Below are 19,502 nucleotides of genomic sequence, written 5' to 3' on the forward strand. Positions count from 1 at the left end.
GTTAATGACGCGTATCAGGGTGTACAGTGTGTGTGTGACCGTAAAGTTATAATGTTGTATAATATTATATTATATAATAACATAATGTAGTTAGAAATATACCAGATTACATGAATTCAATTTAGAAATGCGATAATGAATGTCCTCTGCATGATGATGATGATGATGAGGTAAAATATCACGAACAGTCTGAAACACTTTTTCTTATTAAACTTTGAAAATACCGCGTGCAATGCTGCCCTTCACAGGGGCAGGCAGTGACTAATGCTCCTTACCATCAAACAGCAAATAGGCTTGAGGGTCTGCTTAACTCGCAGCCTTAATTCCCGTCACTATAAAGCCTCAAAGACAATTCAGGTCATCAAAAATCTAAAATCATTTTTCCGTGAAGATTACGTAATATCTAAGTATAAATACGTGTGTGTGTGTGTGTGTGTGTGTGTGTGTGTGTGTGTGTGTGTGTGTGTGTGTGTGTGTGCGTGTGTGTGTGTGTGTTGAGTGCGAGGGTAGAAAAGCCCGCGGTCGACGACGCCATCATGTGAACGTTTATAGCCTATTATTACGTATAATTTTACGTATAAAGAACAAGATCTCGGCTGTCAGGGATTTATATTTTTAAGTTAAAAGGCATAACAATCTCCCTTAATAAGTGCAGTATATTTTTAAATGTATCATAGTTTGATAAACAACTTAGAGTTGCTCTTGACTAAATTTGAACGAAACTAAAAGCTCGTGTTAAAATGTAGCGACAGAGCCTAAAGAAAAAAATATTTATTAAGCGTCAGCGACGGGCACTTTTGATAAATATCTATCTTAAAATTATGTAGAGTGCCTGTGACCACCGATCACCACAACAGTACGATTTCGATAGGATATAATAATTTTCATGTCGCGTGGAGGGGTTACCAGATGTCTCTTTCTGAACGAAACTTACTGGACAGTGTAACACTACTCTCTAAAGCCGACTGTACCAAACTTCATTCAAGACGAGGCTACGAGCTTTTTGTCGCCGGCCGCCGCCGTTGACACGCTAGAACGCATGCATACACACTCACATACGAACGCACGCTACAACGGCGAATTTCGGCGTTTCTTTCATTATAGTAAACACAGCCAGTTTGTTTGTTGGTCTGTTTAGTGTATCAGCCAAAGCTTTATAAACAATAAATGCAAAACATGAAGTATACAAGACAGGTATATATAGTGTAACAGTAATAGTATGGTGGTATCGTACTGGTTATTGTACATCTGGCAGTCGGCAGCCGTTTCCGCTCGTTCCATAATGTATCGACTGTGTTTCAAAATGATTGGCGTCAGTTTCTCGAAATATTCGTGTGTAGCTAAATAACGAGGATTCATATGCTTCTTATTGATATCACTTGTTAATCATGGGTATTTTCTGCGTTTTTCTGTAGGACTGTTTTTCTTTTACACTTGATAATAATAAAAAAGTGTATCGTTTTGATAGAAGTGGCTCAGGGGGGGCCACATCTGCCCCCCCTCGGTGCTTGTAGTGTTAAGATACAGTACGCAGACGACATAACACAGATAACTTGCCATGCAGGCAAATCACGAGCATTAATGGATAACAGGACACGGAATGAGATTAAACAAATAAACTACGAGAAAAAGTGGAAAATAAAGACGAACAAAGACAAGTTTAAAATAATACCACTAGCAGTATCGAAGAAGCATGAAATAACAATAAAAGGAACCGCTATAAACTACTCAGAAAGAGGAAACGTTCTGGGACTAACCATGACGCGTACAGGCATAAGAAACACGTAGCAGAAAACAGAATCAGAGGAATAGAAGCCATAACGGATTTACAAAGATTTAATAACATAGCAACTAACATCAAGCTGCGCCTTATAAAAGCATTTATATTACCATTAATTCAATACCCCATCGTCCCATTAGTAACAACAAGCTACACAAACAAAATGAAACTACGACGGATACAAAGCCAAGCCCTCCGATTTGCATTCAACGAAAGACACCCATACACAAAGAACACAGAAACACTACATGAAGAAGCAGGAATAGAACCAATAAACTACACTTTTCACACACAAGCCGACAAAATCTTCACCAAAACGAGAGCACTTCAGGATCACCATTTTATGAACCTCAAAGGCAACTATGAAAGACAGAAAAAACACTCATGGTTTAGGAAACAAAGAAATATCCTAGACAGAGGAACACCTGAAAACAAATACACAACATAACGCCAGGAAAAAAATACCCTCAAATCCAAGACCAAAGCCATAGACGTCAGTACCTACACACCTAGATAGATATAAGACATGTACAAAGCAAGGCGGACAGCCCGCCACCTTTTATCTCTCCTACTTCCTTCCAATTTCCTCCAACTTTATCCTACCCTATCCCCCCTTCTTTCTCTCTTTCAACTATCCAAACATGAAAGCCGAGCCAAACCACCTTAAAAGACACTACCATACCACCACCACCACCACCACCACCTTAAAAATCACAACCATACCACCACCACCACCAAGAAATCCAACATCACCACCACCTTAAAAATCACCACCGTAACCACCATCACCTTAAAAATCACCACCGTAACCACCATCACCTTAAAAATCACCACCGTAACCACCATCACCTTAAAAATCACCACCGTAACCACCATCACCTTAAAAATCACCACCTTACCACCACCATCAACAACAACAACATCACCACCACCTTAAAAATCACCACCGTAACAACCACCACCTTAAAAATCACCACCGTAACAACCACCACCTTAAAAATCACCACCGTAACCACCACCACCAACAACAACAACAACATCACCACCACCTTAAAAATCACCACCGTAACAACCACCACCTTAAAAATCACCACCGTAACAACCACCACCTTAAAAATCACCACCGTAACCACCACCACCAACAACAACAACAACAACATCACCACCACCATAAAAATCACCACCTTACCACCACCACCACCAACAACAACAACAAGAACATCACCATCACCTTAAAAATCACCACCTTACCACCACCACCACCAACAACAACAAGAACAACATCACCACCACCTTAAAAATCACCACCTTACCACCACCACCACCAACAACAACAACAACAAGAACAGCATCACCACCACCATAAAAATCACCACCTTACCACCACCACCAACAACAACAACAACATCACCATCACCTTAAAAATCACCACCTTACCACCACCACCAACAACAACAACAACATCACCATCACCTTAAAAATCATCACCTTCCAACCACCACCAACAACAACAACAAGAACATCACCATCACCATAAAAATCACCACCTTACCACCACCACCACCAACAACAACAACAACATCACCACCACCTTAAAATCACCACCTTACCACCACCACCAACAACAACATCACCATCACTTTAAAAATCACCACTTTACCACCACCACCACCACCACCAACAACATCACCACCACCATAAAAATCACCACCACCACCACCGCCACACCCACTCACCTCCATTGTCAACAGCCAGCGGGTCGGCACCAAGGCTGAGCAGCTTCTCTAACGTCGTCTTGTGGTTCATTGTGGCAGCCGCCATCAGTGGTGTTTGGTCCTCAGTGCCGCTGCCCTCCACGCTGAGCCCCGCCCCCAGCAGGCAGGGCAGGAGGTGGGCGTGGCCAAGGTGAGCAGCAACGTACACCAGGCACCCCGACCCACCACTGTTAGTTGGGATGGTCATCTTGGGGTCTCGTCCCCTGACGAGAACGTTCCTGACCTTGACCTGGTCTCCTGCCCCTACGGCGGTGAGGAGCTCCTGTGTGTGTGTGTGTGTGTGTGTGTGTGTGTGTGTGTGTGTGTGTGTGTGTGTGTGTGTTGGGGAGACAAACACACACCACCGTTAATATTCACCGTCCAAAACACATTAAATGTATCAATAATTACTGACGACGAACACGACAACCTCCCTCATGAGAAGCTTCAGAGGGGAAAGAATTATTGTAATAGTTTACGGAACATTACTGGTAATAATTGTAATGATAATAATAATAATAATAATAATAATAATAATAATAATAATAATAATAATAATAATAATAATAATAATAATAATAATAATAATAATAATAATAATAATAATGATAATAACAATATCACTAACCCAGCCAGGTTTCGAACCACTTCCTCTCAATGAAGCCCCTTCCCTCAACCACCTCGACCTCTCCCCGCCCCATCCCTCCCCACACACCACACACTCCCAGGGAAGAACAGAGACCATACTCTTCCCCTCTCCCCTTGGCTGTCTCTCTCTTTCACCTGAACTTTACACTCTTCTTACCCTCCTCTCCCTCCTCCATTTTTTCATTTTCAACTTTCTATTTCTCCATTTATTTTTTTTCCTTCTTAAAATTCCACACACACACACACACACACACACACACACACACACACACACACACACACAAACACACACACACACACACTACATCAGATTTTTTTTTATTTTTTTTTTTATTTGAAGTCAGAATGCGACAAGATGCGACAGAGACAGAGAGACAGAAGAGAGAGAGAAGACAGAACAGACAGAGACAGACAGAGACAGAAAACACACAGAACTAACAGCCACAGCCATACAACAGCCAGACAGACAGACAGACAGGGCAGACAGAATAGATAAAACCGATAGACAGACAGAACTGACATAATAAACAGAACAGATAGGCAGACAGACAGGGCAGACAGAAGAAACAGAACAGATACAGACGGACATAATAGACAGAACAGATAGGCGGACAGCCAGGACAGACAGAATAGACAGAACGGATAGACAGACAGACAGGACAGAGAGAAGAGACAGAACAGATAGACAGACAGGGCAGAGAGAATAAACAGAACAGATACAGACAGACAGGACAGACATAATAGACAAAACAGATAGACCGACAGACAGGGCAGAGATAATAAACAGTACAGATACAGACAGACAGGACAGACAGAATAGACAGACAGAATAGACAGAACATATAGACACAGACAGGACAGACAGAATACAGAACATATGGACACAGACAGGACAGAGAGAAGAGATAGACACAGACAGGACAGACAGGATAGATAGACAGCCATAAAGAGATGGAAATACTGTTTTTCCTATCATATCTTTGAGGTGTTTTCTCCTTTGTTCTGCCTCTGTTTCTGGCCTCGAACCTTATATCATTCTCTTCCTTTCGTCCATTATTTATCCTATTTTGAAGATTTCTTTCCTTCTTTTCCTTTAGTATTTACTTGGTTTGAATTCCTTCTCGGTTTTCTCTTCATCCATTTTCTCTCTCTCTCTCTCTCTCTCTCTCTCTCTCTCTCTCTCTCTCACACACACACATTTATTTTCCTTCAAAAACAACAAATCGACGGGACCAGATGAGATCCCGGTGGAGGCGTGGAGGGCCCAGGGAAAAGAGGGAATAGACTTCTGCTGTAACATTATGAGCAAGATAGAGAAGCAAGAAGAGATGCCGGATAACTGGAGAGAGAGTGTGTTGGTCCCCATCTTTAAAGAGAAAGGAGATGTACAAGAGTGTGGGAGCTACCGTGGAATCAAACACCTATCGCACACAATGAAGATCTTAGAGACGATACTGGAGGAGAGGCTGAGGCAGGAGGTGGAGGGGTCCGGAGGTGAATCTGGTTTCATGCCGGGAAGAGGAACAACTACCCCAATGTTCATATGGAGACAGTTAGCGGAAAAGTACAGAGAAAAACAGAAAAAACTGAATATGGTATATATATACCTAGAGAGATCGTACAACAGGGTATCAAGACAGGAGCCGTGGAGATGTTTGGGAGAGAGAAAGGTGCCGGAAACATATGTAAGATTGGTGAAGGAAATGTACAGGCATGCCAAAACAAGGGTAAGGTGTGGAGCAGGTATGACGGATACTTTTGGAGTTGGGGTGGAGCTGCATCAGGGCTCGGCGCTGAGCCTTTTTCTCTTTAACAATGTATTCGATGTGCTAACGATGAATGTAAGGGAGGGAACACAATGAGACATGATGTATGCAGATGATGTTGTTTTAAAGGGGTGGAGTGCAGACTGGAGGAGTGGAGCAAATAACTGGAAGAATCCAAGCTGTTTGGAGAAGCTGGAGAGAGGTGTCCGGAGTACTGTGTGATAGGAAATGGCCCGTGAAACTGAAAGGAAAGGTATACAAGACTGTGGTACGACCAGCAATGACGTACGGGGCGGAGACCGTAGCCGTAAAGAAAATGAATGAGGGGAAGATGGAAGTAGCTGATATGAGGATGTTGCGATGCATGTGTGGCATGACTAGAAAGGACAGAAACAGAAATGCAAGAATCAGAGGAACAGTTAAGGTGGTGGAGGTGTCGAAGAAGATGCAAGAGGCAAGATTGAGGTGGTACGGGCGTTTTGAGGCGAGATGGAGAAAGTGACGAGAGGAGAATACTGGAAATGGAAGTGAAGGGAAGAAGAAGGAGAGGAAGACCTAAGACGAGATGGAAGGGATGCACAACGGCAGACATGAGAGAAAAGGGCCTCAACACCAACATGACAGGCGATAAAGGAACGTGGAGGCGGTTCATCAAAAACAGCGACCCCGTATAAAGACGGGATAATAAGCTGGCGACGAAGATAAGAATCTTTCATTATTCATTTTTCTGTATACTTTTTTATGTTAGCTCACACACGCACACACACACACACACACAGAGAGAGAGAGAGAGAGAGAGAGAGAGAGAGAGAGAGAGAGAGAGAGAGAGAGAGAGAGAGAGAGAGAGAGAGAGAGAGAGAGAGAGAGAGAGAGAGAGAGAGAGAGAGAGAGAGAGAGAGAGAGAGAGAGAGAGAGAGAGAGAGAGAGAGAGAGAGAGAGAGAGAGAGAGAGAGAGAGAGAGAGAGAGAGAATGACGATAACATACACAGACAACGCGCAGTACATAGGCCAACTTATCCATCTGTTGCTGTTACAAAAAAAGAAAAAAAACATTACCTAACAACCTCCCTCCCTCCCATTCTCTTACCTCAAGCCTGCTCTTTATAGGGGACGAATCTGTTCCTCTCTACTGAGGCCTCGTTCCTGCCGTGATAGTTTGTGACAGTCCAAGTATTCAACTGACTCCCTCCTCTTTTTCAGGTTTGCTGATATTTCCCGTCACGGCCCCGCCACTCAACACAACACCTGCACACTCGGACATCCAACCTGAACTGACTCCCTCCATGCTAAGGCAGTGCTCTGATTGGTCCAAGACAGTGACTTTCAAAATAGCGCCTTCTGATTGGACGAGCCTATTATCATTGCCAGAGTCGCCATCGATCAATTTTGACGGTGCATTTTTTATTGGTTTAGCGTAAATAGATCAGGGACATTATTAAAGCTGTGTGTACTCGCTCTTTTTTTGTAATTTATGTAACCTGATATATCAAAGTGTTAATTGATTGGTTTTCATTGTTACATTTTCGTCTAGTTTTGGAGGTGCGGTACGAGAGTTTGCATGACCACCAACAACAGCAGTCAGCAGCAAAACACGGTGCAAAGAAAACGACTCCCGCGGCAGTGACTTGGAATGAAGAACCTTGCCCATGACCGTAATTTTGGCATATTGTTTTTTGGGGGCTAAGGGCAGCATAGGTTCATGGGTTGGGTGGGGAGGGTGGCGAACGAGGCGAGCATGGGGGAAATCGCGTGGTTTCCGTTCGTGATAAAAAAAATCCCCGAATGTGAGGGTTTTCCCTCCATCGAAGACATTCTTAATCCCCCCAAGCTCAAAAGCTACACGACTGCGACGCATTTCGTGTTCCCACCAAAACCCCTGCACCTGCTTTGGGTGAGAGGGGGGAGAATGGGCAAGCACTAGAATAAAATATGAAGGTTTCATAATTACGATTCATAATATACACTGCGGCTCCAGCAGCACTGCCTTTTTGTCAAGTTTGAAGAGATTGTCTCTTCTCGAGTTCCGGCTGCCGACCTCTGCCCTAGATGAACTATATAATTGCAGTGTAATAAAACAGGCAAGCAATTGGCTCCCGCTCCAGGAGGCGCGCCGTCTCCTGGAGCGGGAGCCGGCCGAGTCGCCCGCCCACCTCGAGGGTTGAGCCGCTCCCATTGGCTCTCGTTCCTCACAGCCGATTCGCCCCGCCCTCCTCGAGGGTTGAGCCACTCCCATTGGCTCCTGTTCCTTACAGCCCAGCCGAGTCGCCCCGCCCTCCTCGAGGGTTGAGCCACTCCCATTGGCTCCTGTTCCTCACAGCCGAGTCACTCCGCCCTCCTCGAGGGTTGAGCCACTCCCAATGGCTCCCGTTCCTCACAGCCGAGTCGCCCCGCCCTCCTCGAGGGTTGAGCCACTCCCATTGGCTCCCGTTCCTCACAGCCGAGTCGCCCCGCCCTCCTCGAGGGTAGAGCCACTCCCATTGGCTCCTGTCCCTCACAGCCGAGTCGCACCGCCCTCCTCGAGGGTAGAGCCACTCCCATTGGCTCCTGTTCCTCACAGCCGAGTCGCCCCGCCCTCCTCGAGGGTTGAGCCACTCCCATTGGCTCCTGTTCCTCACAGCCGAGTCACTCCGCCCTCCTCGAGGGTCTCACACAGACGGCACTGCGATCGCCATCAAGCACAATCAAAATTTTAAATTACTTGATGACTTCATTTCTGACGCCCTCGCGGTGGAGATCACCACTCTCACGGGCAAGGTCATCATCTTCGTATCTTCAGGAGACAGATCCCTGTGTACATGATAGCCGATATCAACGCCAACCACCCGACCCTAGGCTACACGCATACCAACACCAAAGGAAGACAAATACAACACCTGATTAACCAACGAACCATTCACACATAGGCCCACACCTCCCCACATACATAGCTCACAACACAGCCACAACACCGGATATCATCCTCACAAACAACAACACTTATCACAATATCAGCATTACTCAAGGCCCCATCACCATGAGCGACCACATCCCTGTCATCCTTACCATCTCTTCTACTCCCATCCAAATCCCCACACGCCCCAGACCCAACTTCAACCAGGCCATCTGGGATCAATTTCTCACAGATATCGCTGAAAAACACAGGGACTCTCCCGTCAACCCGCAGCTTCGGTTGACTACATCGACACGTATCTTCAAGAATGGTACATCACAGTTGTGACCGCAGTCAAAAACAAAATTCCAACAACACGCCACAAAACTAACACACTCTCACTTGAGTCACACGACACGCACCCTAATAGCATAACACAAAGCCATACAGCATGAGGCCAACACCAACGGCTGGACTTATCCTCTCTATAGACGCCAAAAACAGCTCCAACTCACGCTAGAACAACACTTGCAGAGCGACAGCCGCGCCCACTAGGGCGAGGTCATTGCGGAGACAGCCTCACTATACCATGACTCAGCCACCTTCTGGCGTAAGACAAAACAACTCATGGGAACCGACACGACGAACCCCAAAACCTCTTCTCCCCCACACGCGACAAAGTGTACGATAACAACGAGAAGGAGACGCTACACAGAAATCACTGCGAAGACGTTTTCAGTGACGCGGATGAAGACTGGGACGATGAAGAGACAGAGACTGAAGTACGCGACTTTCTCGCCAATAAACTCCATAGACTTTCCCCTCACGTCAATGCAGACGCCAGCAGACTAATTCTGACAACTACTTCCTCACTTTTGAAACTACATCCGAACACATCCTTTCCATAATCAAAGGCATGAAAAAGACATGCCCAGGACAAAGTGGCATAAATAAAACCATCTTAAGACACCTCTCCTTGAAGCCATTGCATACTTAAACAAAGACTCTCAATGACGCCCTTTCAGCAGGCTACTTCCCCGACAAGCTCAAGAAGGCCACGTTGAGGCTAATACCAAAAGTTGGTAAAAAACCTCACTACCCCGCTAACTACAGGCCAATATCCCCCTTTGAAGAGCCGGGGAAGATATTTGAGTGAATTCTTGACCACCGACTCAGGACATTCCTTGAAGACTCCAACATCGACAAAGACTTACAGTCTGGGCTCCGCCCAGGCAGGGGAGCCACGCACGTCCTCGCTCTTGTGACCGAGACTGTCGCCCAACAGAAAGCTGACGGGGGACAGTGCCATCTCGTCCTGAGAGACATCACCAAATCCTTCGACAAAGTCTGGCACCTAAGAATCTTACACCTCGGACTTCCTATCATTCTCGAAAAGCTCATATGCGACTTTCTAGATGATAGGTCGGCGAGAATAAGAGTTGGAAACTACCTCGGTGACAGCTTTGACCTGAGCTGCGGTGTCCCTCAGGGCAGTGTGCTCTCCCCGACGCGATTCACTCTACACCAGAGATACCCCTCCCCCACTCAGAGGCAAGATCATCTCATACGCCGACGATGTCACTCAAATCGTCGGCTATCCAGGGAGGTCAGTTCAGGTGGCTCATCTCTCAACATCCCGGGAGATTGACTCCCTTAACTCCTATGAGTCGAGATGGCGAATACAAACCGACACCAACAAATTCACTGTCATGAAGTTCGGCTCCCTATACCAATGAACAACTGATTACTGCAAATGACACACACCACACGCAACAAACGGGCAAAATCCTGGGTCTCCACATCTCTACAAATGGTTACTATAAACATGTCCAGAATAGAGTCCAGTATGCCAGTACGTCAAAACTATACAGATTTAAGCTGATGCCCATGCACAAACATAAAAACCCACCTTGTAAAAACACTTATCCTGCCATCCTTGATTACCCTCCCATACCCACACACACATTCAGTAACACTCAACTCGCTAAACTCCAGAGGGTCCAGAACACAGCCTTACGTTTTGCCACCAACCAATACCACCCATACGCCACGACCACAGAGCAAATCCACATAGAAACAAACACTCTCCCGCTCAACATGCGTATACACAACACAGCCACAAAAATATGGCAAAGACTTGCCCTGATCAACATACACCACTTCAACACCCTCACTGACAACGCGAACAACATACTCAGGTACAACAGAGCCTTCCCAAGCACCCTTGCCGCAATAAACTCCCTGCCTGCACCGCTACTCCACTGAATCTGATCCACCCCAAAGAAACAAATTCAGAATCACTGCATCCACACTCGGCTAGCTAGCTATACGCAAACACCACAACTACACGTTACACCCAAAAACACAAATGTAAACACAATCGTGACTCCTCCGAAATCAAACATGTAAGAACTTGTTGTGAACATAACGTCGACTACGTGCCAAACAATGTATCAACCAAACTTCAGCTTCATGAACTGATTGTAAGCCTAAAAGTGTCATAAAATGCCCTAGATAGGTGGACTTCCCGCCTTCTTTTCTCCCTCCTACTCCTTCTTTACTTCTCTCTTTACCTTCCTCACCCACCCTCTTCTAATTCTTCCCCCTCTTCTCTCTGTCTAAAAAAAAGCCACCTCAGTTCCTCTCAAGAAGCGAAAGCGAAACTAGTCGGGAATGAACTCATCTCAAACACACCCGTGCTTCCTCCCTCCTCCTGCACTCAACTTGTCGAAGATGTCCTTACAATAATAACACTAAAAATAATAATAACAATAATAATAATAATAATAATAATAATAATAATAATAATAATAATAATAATAATAATAATAATAATAAAAATGATAATAATAATAATAATGACATATCGATGAAAACTATGACAACAAAAACAGTACTAATGATAATATAAACACTAATAATAATAATAATGTTAATATTATTATTATTATTATTATTATTATTAATAATAATAATAATAATAATAATAATAATAATAATAATAATAATAATAATAATAATAATAATAATAATAATAATAATAATAATAATAATAATAATAATAATAATAATAATAATAATAATAATAATAATAATAATAATAATAATAATAATAATAATAATAATAATAAATATAAATATAATAATAATAATAATAATAATAATAATTATAATAATAATAATAATGATCTAATAATAGTAGTTATGGTCATTAACAATCCCAAAGGTAATGAGCCTTTTATCAGCGGCAGTAACAGCATCAATAGTGGCGGGGATAACAGTGACAATGTCAGTGCCAGTGGCACTGCTGCTGCCACTTCTGCTGTAGTCGGGTTCGGTCCATCCGTCCACTCGCGAGTGTGGGCGTGGCACACGCGCATTGCTGCCTCGTGATGGAGGGAAAAGAAACTGTGGCGATAAATATTCATTCCTTATTTGCAAGGATATGTTTGAATGTTTACGTATACAAAAAAACATCACACCTTGGCATATAAATCCCAAACATGCCGATGTGCCTCGCTACTATGCCGTACAGCACACGATGGAAATAGCCAAGCCTCACATCAGTAATGTTTCTTGCTGCGTCAAGTATTAGCCACGTGATTTACATGCAAGGAATTATTAAAGAACATTTTTCTTACACTTAAAGAACCTGGTGTATTTTTCTGCATCTTGAATGAAATAAAGGTTATTATTTTAAGCCTGTTGTTAGCTCGCGTATGATCTGCCTTCGCTGTCTAACACAAGCTTGTCTTTCGTGTGCCTGTATGGTGTGTTATCCATTCAGATCGGCGTGTTTGGGATGTACATAAGGACGTGTCATGGTTTCCTTGTACATAAAAACATTCATATATATTACTGACGAAAGTTTGACCATTAATCGCACGTGGCCAACGATATCGGACATGACAATTTTCACCCAATCATGAGCTACAATGCGCAGGTGCCACACCCATGGAGAATGACGCTGTGAGTGGACAGATAACATGAAACAAAGTATAGAATGACTCCAGGCTGGAGGCGGCAGAACGCTTAACACTCGACCTTGCTATCATTTCCGATTGGGGTAAAAGGAACCTTGTGTCCTTTAATGCCTGAAAAAACCCAATTTCTCCACCTATCAACTCGACACAATCTTCCAAACACCTATTCCCTATTCTTCGACAACACTCAGCTGTCACCTTCTTCAACACTAAATATCCTCGGCGTATCCTTAGCTCAAAATCACAACTGGAAACTTCATATCTCTTTTCTCGCTAAATAAGCTTCCATGAGGTTGGGCGTTCTGTATCGTCTGCACCAGTTCTTCTCCCCCGCACAGATGCTTCCACATATAGGGGACTTGTCCGCCTTCGTATGGAGTATGGATCTCACGTGCGTTTGTGTGTGTGTAAGTAAGTAAGTAAGTAAGTAAGTATGTAAGTAAATATTTATTGCCTTTAAAATATAAGAATATTGTTATATATAAACATACCATAAAACATGGCAATGGCACAGCCTGTCAAGCCGAAGCTTCCCGACAGACATGGAATTATATTATTTTATTTAATGTTTACATTGGCACAAAATTAGTACCTAATATATTATTAACTAACGTATAGAACAATAAGAATAATTATAATAATATGTTGCTGAGAAGGGGGCCCCACTCACACAACTCTTCCGGACAGAGTGGAGTATACGGCGCTACGTCTCATCAACTTTCCTCCTCATACTGACAGCTTTCTGCCTCTTAAATTCCGCCGCCATGTTGCATCTCTTTCTATCTTCTATCGATATTTTCATGCTGACTGCTCTTCTGAACTTGCTAGCTGCATGCCTCACCCTCTCCCGCGGCCACGCTGCACACGACTTTCTACTCATGCTCATCTCCATACTGTCCAAACCCTTTATGCAAGAGTGAACCAGCATCTCCATTCTTTCATCCCCTTCAGAGGTAAACTCTGGAACATTCTTCCTTCGTCTGTATTTCCTCCTGCCTATGACTTGACCTCTTTCAAGAAGAGTGTATCAAGACACCTCTCCACCCGCCAGTTCTTTTCCCCCGCACAGTTCCTATCCATATACAGGGGCCTTGTCCGTCCTCGTTTGGAGTATGCATCTCACGTGTCGGGGGCTACACACATAGACTACACCTCTTTTGTGCAGAGTAGAGTCAAGAGGCTCTTCCTCTCATCAAGTCTTCTACCTCTTAATTCCACCGCCGTGTTGTACCCCCGCGGCCCCACACCACATGACTCAAGCTCATTCCAATACTGTCCAAATTCCTTATGCAGGAGTTAACCAGCATCTTCACTCTTTCATCCCTCACGCTGGTAAACTCTAGAACAGTCTTCCTTCATCTGTATTTCCTCCTGCCTATGACTTGAACTCTTTCAAGAGGAGAGTACCAGGACACCTCGCCAACCGAAATTGACCTCTCTTTTGACCACTTCTCTTGACTCTATATAAGAGCAGTGATTTAAGTTTTTTTTTATATTATTGTATTGATTGACTGTATTGTATTGATTGATAGGGACCGATGGGGGGCAGATTGTATGGTTGGCGAGGAGCAGTGTGGGGTTAGGAGCGGCAGAGGGTACATGGACCAGGCGCTTGAACATAAGAACATAAGAAGAATATAAGAGCATGGGGAGACAGCAAGAGGCCTGATGGCCTACATCAGGCAGCTCCTGATCCCCCCCCCCCCCACTACCACCTGTCATCCTCGGTCATGTAGCTATCCAGTCTATTCTTAAAACAAGCTATCGTCTCCGCACTCACTATGTGATTGCCGAGTCTATTCCATTCCCCCACCACCCTATTACTAAACCAATGCTTGCCTGTTTGCCTCCTAAATCTATACTTTTCTAATTTAAATCCATTACTGCGTGTCCTATTCTGCTGGCTAATTCTCAGTACTTTACTTATATCGCCTTTGTTGTAACCCTTGACCCATTTCAATAATTCTATCAGATCTCCCCACACTCTTCGTTTGTCAAGTGAATATAAATTGAGATGTTTCAGCCTATCTTGATATGGGAGGCTCCTCAGTCCCTGAATCATCTTGGTCATCCTCCTCTGAACTGATTCTAGCAAGTTGATGTCCATTCTGTAGTGTGGGCACCAAAACTGGACAGCATAATCTAAGTGTGGCCTAACTAACGCTAAATAGAGTCTGAGGATGACCTCTGCACTTTTGTTGGTTACCGTCCTGTTAATAAAGCCTAATACCCTGTTAGCCCTATTCCTCGCACTAATACATTGCATACTTAGTTTTAGGTCAGAGTTCATTTTCACTCCAAAATCTCTTTCACACTCTGATCTGCCTATTGCGGTGGAGTCTAAACTATACCCGTTTAAGGAAGCTGAAGTCTTAATCAACGCCTTTTAACGCCCCCCGGTACACCGTTACAAAACACGGTGTTCGATTATGCCAGTGTCTAGTGTATGGGAAAAATGTAGCCCCGGAACCAGCTGAATACCCTTCAGCCCAAGTCTCGGGCATAACCTCGGCGTGTCAGGAATCTCACAAACAAGACACAGCTAAGTTAGAGGCATTCCTGAAAGTTGCACACTATTCCGAAATTAAGCCAACCTTAGTCCAGCTACTGGATCCTTATAGGGGGGCGCTTGCTCTACCAGGCGAGCCGCTTGGAGTTACACAGTGTGCTGAACACCACATTAAGTTAAAACCCAATACCAATCCTGTATATATCAATGCATACAAGCTCCCCCACAGTCAGAGGGAAGTCGTGCAGCAACTTATATCTGATATGTTAGAACAAAGTGTCATCAGAGAATCGAACTCCCCGTGGAATTCACCCTTGTTTCTGGTTCCAAAGAAAGACGGTTCTTACCGCCCTATGATTGATTTCCGGCGTGTGAACACCGCGACCGTGGATGATCATTTTCCGCTTCCCGTTCTTAGAGATCTTCTGATGTGTCTCGGTAGAGGAAATAAAGTCTTTACGAGTCTTGATCTGGTCAGTGGCTACTGGCAACTTCCCATGGCCCCCGAGTCCCGGTAAATAACGGCTTTCAGCACGCCTCATGGCCACTATGAGTGGAAGAGGATGCCGTTGGGGCTCAAAGAAGCTCCCTTGACCTTCCAAAGGACGATGAACAGCGTTTTTGGGGACTTGCTGGGCAACTCTATCTATGTGTATTTAGACGACATCATCATAGCAGGTAAAGACGTGCATGCACACATGGAAACACTAAAAGCAGTCCTACACAGACTTCAGGAAGTCGGATCAAAGCTCAAACTCACCAAATGTGAATTCTTAAAACCTCGGATCAAGTTCTTGGGGCATGTCGTGGACGAATTCGGCATCCACACAGTGGACGACAAAATAAAGGCTATTGCCGAGCTTCCTCAACCAACGTCTACAGACAAGGTACGGTCTTTCTTGGGAGTCGCAGGTTATTACAGACCATTCATAAAGGACTTCGCAGCACGCGCGAGTCCCCTAACCCATATATTAAAGAAAGACGTACCATTTCAGTGGCTCCCAGCTCAACAAACGAGCTTTGAGGATCTAAAGAAAGCGCTTACACAGGCTCCGGTCCTTGTCTTTCCGGATTTCGAGGACCCCTTTCAGCTTTGTACCGACGCTTCGGCCAGTGGACTAGGAGCCGCTCTTATGCACACAGATAACTCCACTTCCTGGGTGACCCGCAATGGGTGTGTCACACCCACTGCGGGTCACCCAGGAAGGGACAAGACACTATTTGTCACCAGATAAAAATACTACTGGCCCACATTACGGGTTGATGTAGAAACACATGTCGCACATTGCGTCGTTTGTGCAAAACACAAGGGATCCGTAAAAGGGCCAGCACCGATGTTGCAATACCCAGTACCAGAGGCGCCATGGGATGTTGTTAATATAGACTTATTACAGCTCCCCCAGAGCCATCATGGTTCGAGCTACTTATTGGTGTGCGTCGACCAGTTCTCTAGGTCTCTCGTCCTAGCGCCTCTCAAGGACAAGACAGCCACACGCGTGGCCCATGCCCTCGTGACTCACGTGTTGTGTCCACATTCGTCTCCTCGAATTCTTTTGAGTGACAATGGCACCGAGTTTAGGAACGCCGTATTGAGCGGAATATGCGCTCAGTTTAACATCACGCAATCCTTCATTACAGTTTACAACCCAGCTGCTAATGGGTTGGCGGAGAGGGCTAATAGGGAAATCTTACAGGTCCTCAGGCTTATCGTGAACGATCTCCACGATAACTGGGAGGATTGGCTATCGCACATAGCCGCTTCCATAAATACGTCGGTAAACGACTCTACGGGGAAGTCTCCCTACTACATCTTATATGGGGTGGAGAAACGTCTTCCGTACGACTTCCTAACAAAACCACAACAACCTTTCTACAACATTGATAGGTACGCACAACAGCAGATGCATATGTTTTCCAAGATACACTCAGAGGTTAGGAGTACGTTAAAAGCTACGAAGGTTGAAATGATGTCAAAACAACACAAACAGGCCGTCCCGGTGGAGTTAAAAGAGGGTGACACAGCCATGATTAAGCAAGCGGAGAGGAGTTCGAAACTGGGGGCTAAATTTGTGGGTCCTTCCCGAGTTGTTCGGAATGTTAGGGGAAATCGGTTCGAGGTTCTTGAGTCAAATAGTGGAGTCAGTCTAGAAGTTCACAGTGATCATCTGAAAGTAATTCCCTCACCTTTGGACCTTGATATTGGTAATTCCCCCTCAGAGTCAAATACTCAACAAGATCATACCCCCACCCATAGTTATAGCTTGAGACCGCGGGTTTAAATACTTCATTCCCACCACTTTCAGATCATGATGTTGCGTTTTCTGATCATATTGTTGTACCTCGGCTCCCTACTCGCAGCGACACCCATCCACCTGAAGCCTGGCGCCCTCACAGCATGCACACATAGGAGAGGTCTTCCTCATAGAAGATGTGCTCCTCGTAAAATATCCATATACTTCCTTGACAAGCACCACAGACACAGTCAGGATAGTCTCAGAAAAACTACTCGGCATGGCAGACGCCATACGGGCCACCAAGACTAGGGAATCAAAGGCACCTTCTAGTACCAACTCTCTGAATCTTTTTCAGCTACTGGAGGATAGGATTCTGTTCTTATGGGGAAAAGTTGATGAGGTAAACATGGATTATAGTTTTCACTCAGTTGTGTCCGCCTCAAAGTTCCTCTTCGGTACGGCAACCGACGAGGACGTGCGCGATTTGTGGGACCACTACGCTCATGTACTTTCCTTTGCTGCCAGAAATCGCAGGGTGATCAACGCCAATTGTAGGAAACTTGCGCGATTGCAGACTCACATTGAGGAACTGCTAGAGCAAACTAATAAGATGGTAGAGGTTATCAACATAGTTGTCAAGCAGATCGACCAGGTGAATCAGTTCATCCTCCTAAATCAGGCCTTGCATGTATTGGAAAACGTCATTAACTCTGTCGCAACGGCAAATCAGCAGGTCATTAGCAACATGGTTGATGCAGCTCACTGTAGAGTCACACCTGCCTTGTTCCCTCTACACGATTTGAAAACGACTATCCATATCGGGTATCAAAATTATAGTATCAAGCCTTTATTTAATACAGACATGAGTCAATATTTTTACCCCTTGATTGAGTCCAGCCTCACCCCCGATGCCATAATCATTCATGTTCCGTTTCAGACAGCGGACGTGTTTGAGGCACACGAAATTGTCCCGTTTCCCTTTTCCGCTAAGGACAGTGTGTTAGCCCTGGACACGACCCCGTCTCTTGTCTTAATCGCGAAGGATTTCGCTCTGTATTCGACGGCTAGCTACTCCCTCTTGCAATATTGCAAGGAGACGGTCTTCAGGCGATTCTATTGCTCTGCGTCTCTTTTTTGCCTTCCTACGAGTTCGAGGAGGGGTATGCGAGATCGCCCTTACCCGGGTGAACGCGTCTGACGCTCTTTCCCTGTGCCCTTAAAAGCAGCTACCACCAACACCTGTTTTCCATAAGAACTTTCAGGGTCTACATTATTTTTATTTTCCTCAGTCGTTCTACATGTATGTATCAATCATCTGCCCGGAGGGTACCACTTATCAACGGGTTACTGGTCACTATGTCATAGCGGAAGCATGCTATATCCGCTTCACTAACATAACAACGTACCCGTCCCGGATCCGTCTGGTTTTCACGGCCAATATTTCCCATCGAGTGTTTCCTCTGCGGTCTCTCGATAACATTCACTTCTCCAGCATCTCTTATGTGACTAACTCCCTTCATTCATTGTCTTTTGCAAACGAAACAGAGTCTGCAAAAACCCTGGAGGAAACGCTGTCTGAATACTTGCACCTCACTTACTTGTACCCTCGCATTTTTGTGCCAATGTTTCTGATGTTCGTCAGTCTCGTTGTCGTGTGCTACCTTATTAGGAGGAACTCTGTCCTGCACGATTATTTGGTTGCTCAGACGAAGCGACAGGATGCAAATAATCGTGCCAGCTGATAGATACTTATACATGTGTCCTTATATTTATCTTCTGCGAGATTTCTTATGATTCATGTCACACACGTTGTGTTTTACCTCTCACCATTTATATTATGACTACACATATGTTCTTACATAGCCAGTGTTTTAATGTAATTGTATCATAAGCATTCTGCTTAACATGATTCTACTATGTATAATAATGATAGCTAGACTGCCAGTTAGATTTTTGTAA

At 44.7% G+C, this 19,502-nt stretch overlaps 1 protein-coding gene across 1 annotated transcript in view; it reads right to left on the reverse strand.

Annotated features, from left to right (window-relative positions):
• LOC126992324 (ankyrin repeat and protein kinase domain-containing protein 1-like) overlaps positions 1–3,757 on the reverse strand; it is a 135,502-nt gene extending 131,745 nt beyond the window's left edge. Inside the window, exon 1 of the mRNA XM_050850997.1 lies at positions 3,517–3,757. Within this exon, the coding sequence (XP_050706954.1) occupies positions 3,517–3,742 (226 nt within the window). The 5' untranslated portion in view covers positions 3,743–3,757. The remainder of the gene's footprint in view (positions 1–3,516) is intronic.
• Positions 3,758–19,502: the final 15,745 nt, after the last annotated feature.

Source organism: Eriocheir sinensis, unplaced genomic scaffold (assembly GCF_024679095.1).
Source record: "Eriocheir sinensis breed Jianghai 21 unplaced genomic scaffold, ASM2467909v1 Scaffold441, whole genome shotgun sequence".
NCBI lineage: Eukaryota > Metazoa > Arthropoda > Malacostraca > Decapoda > Varunidae > Eriocheir > Eriocheir sinensis.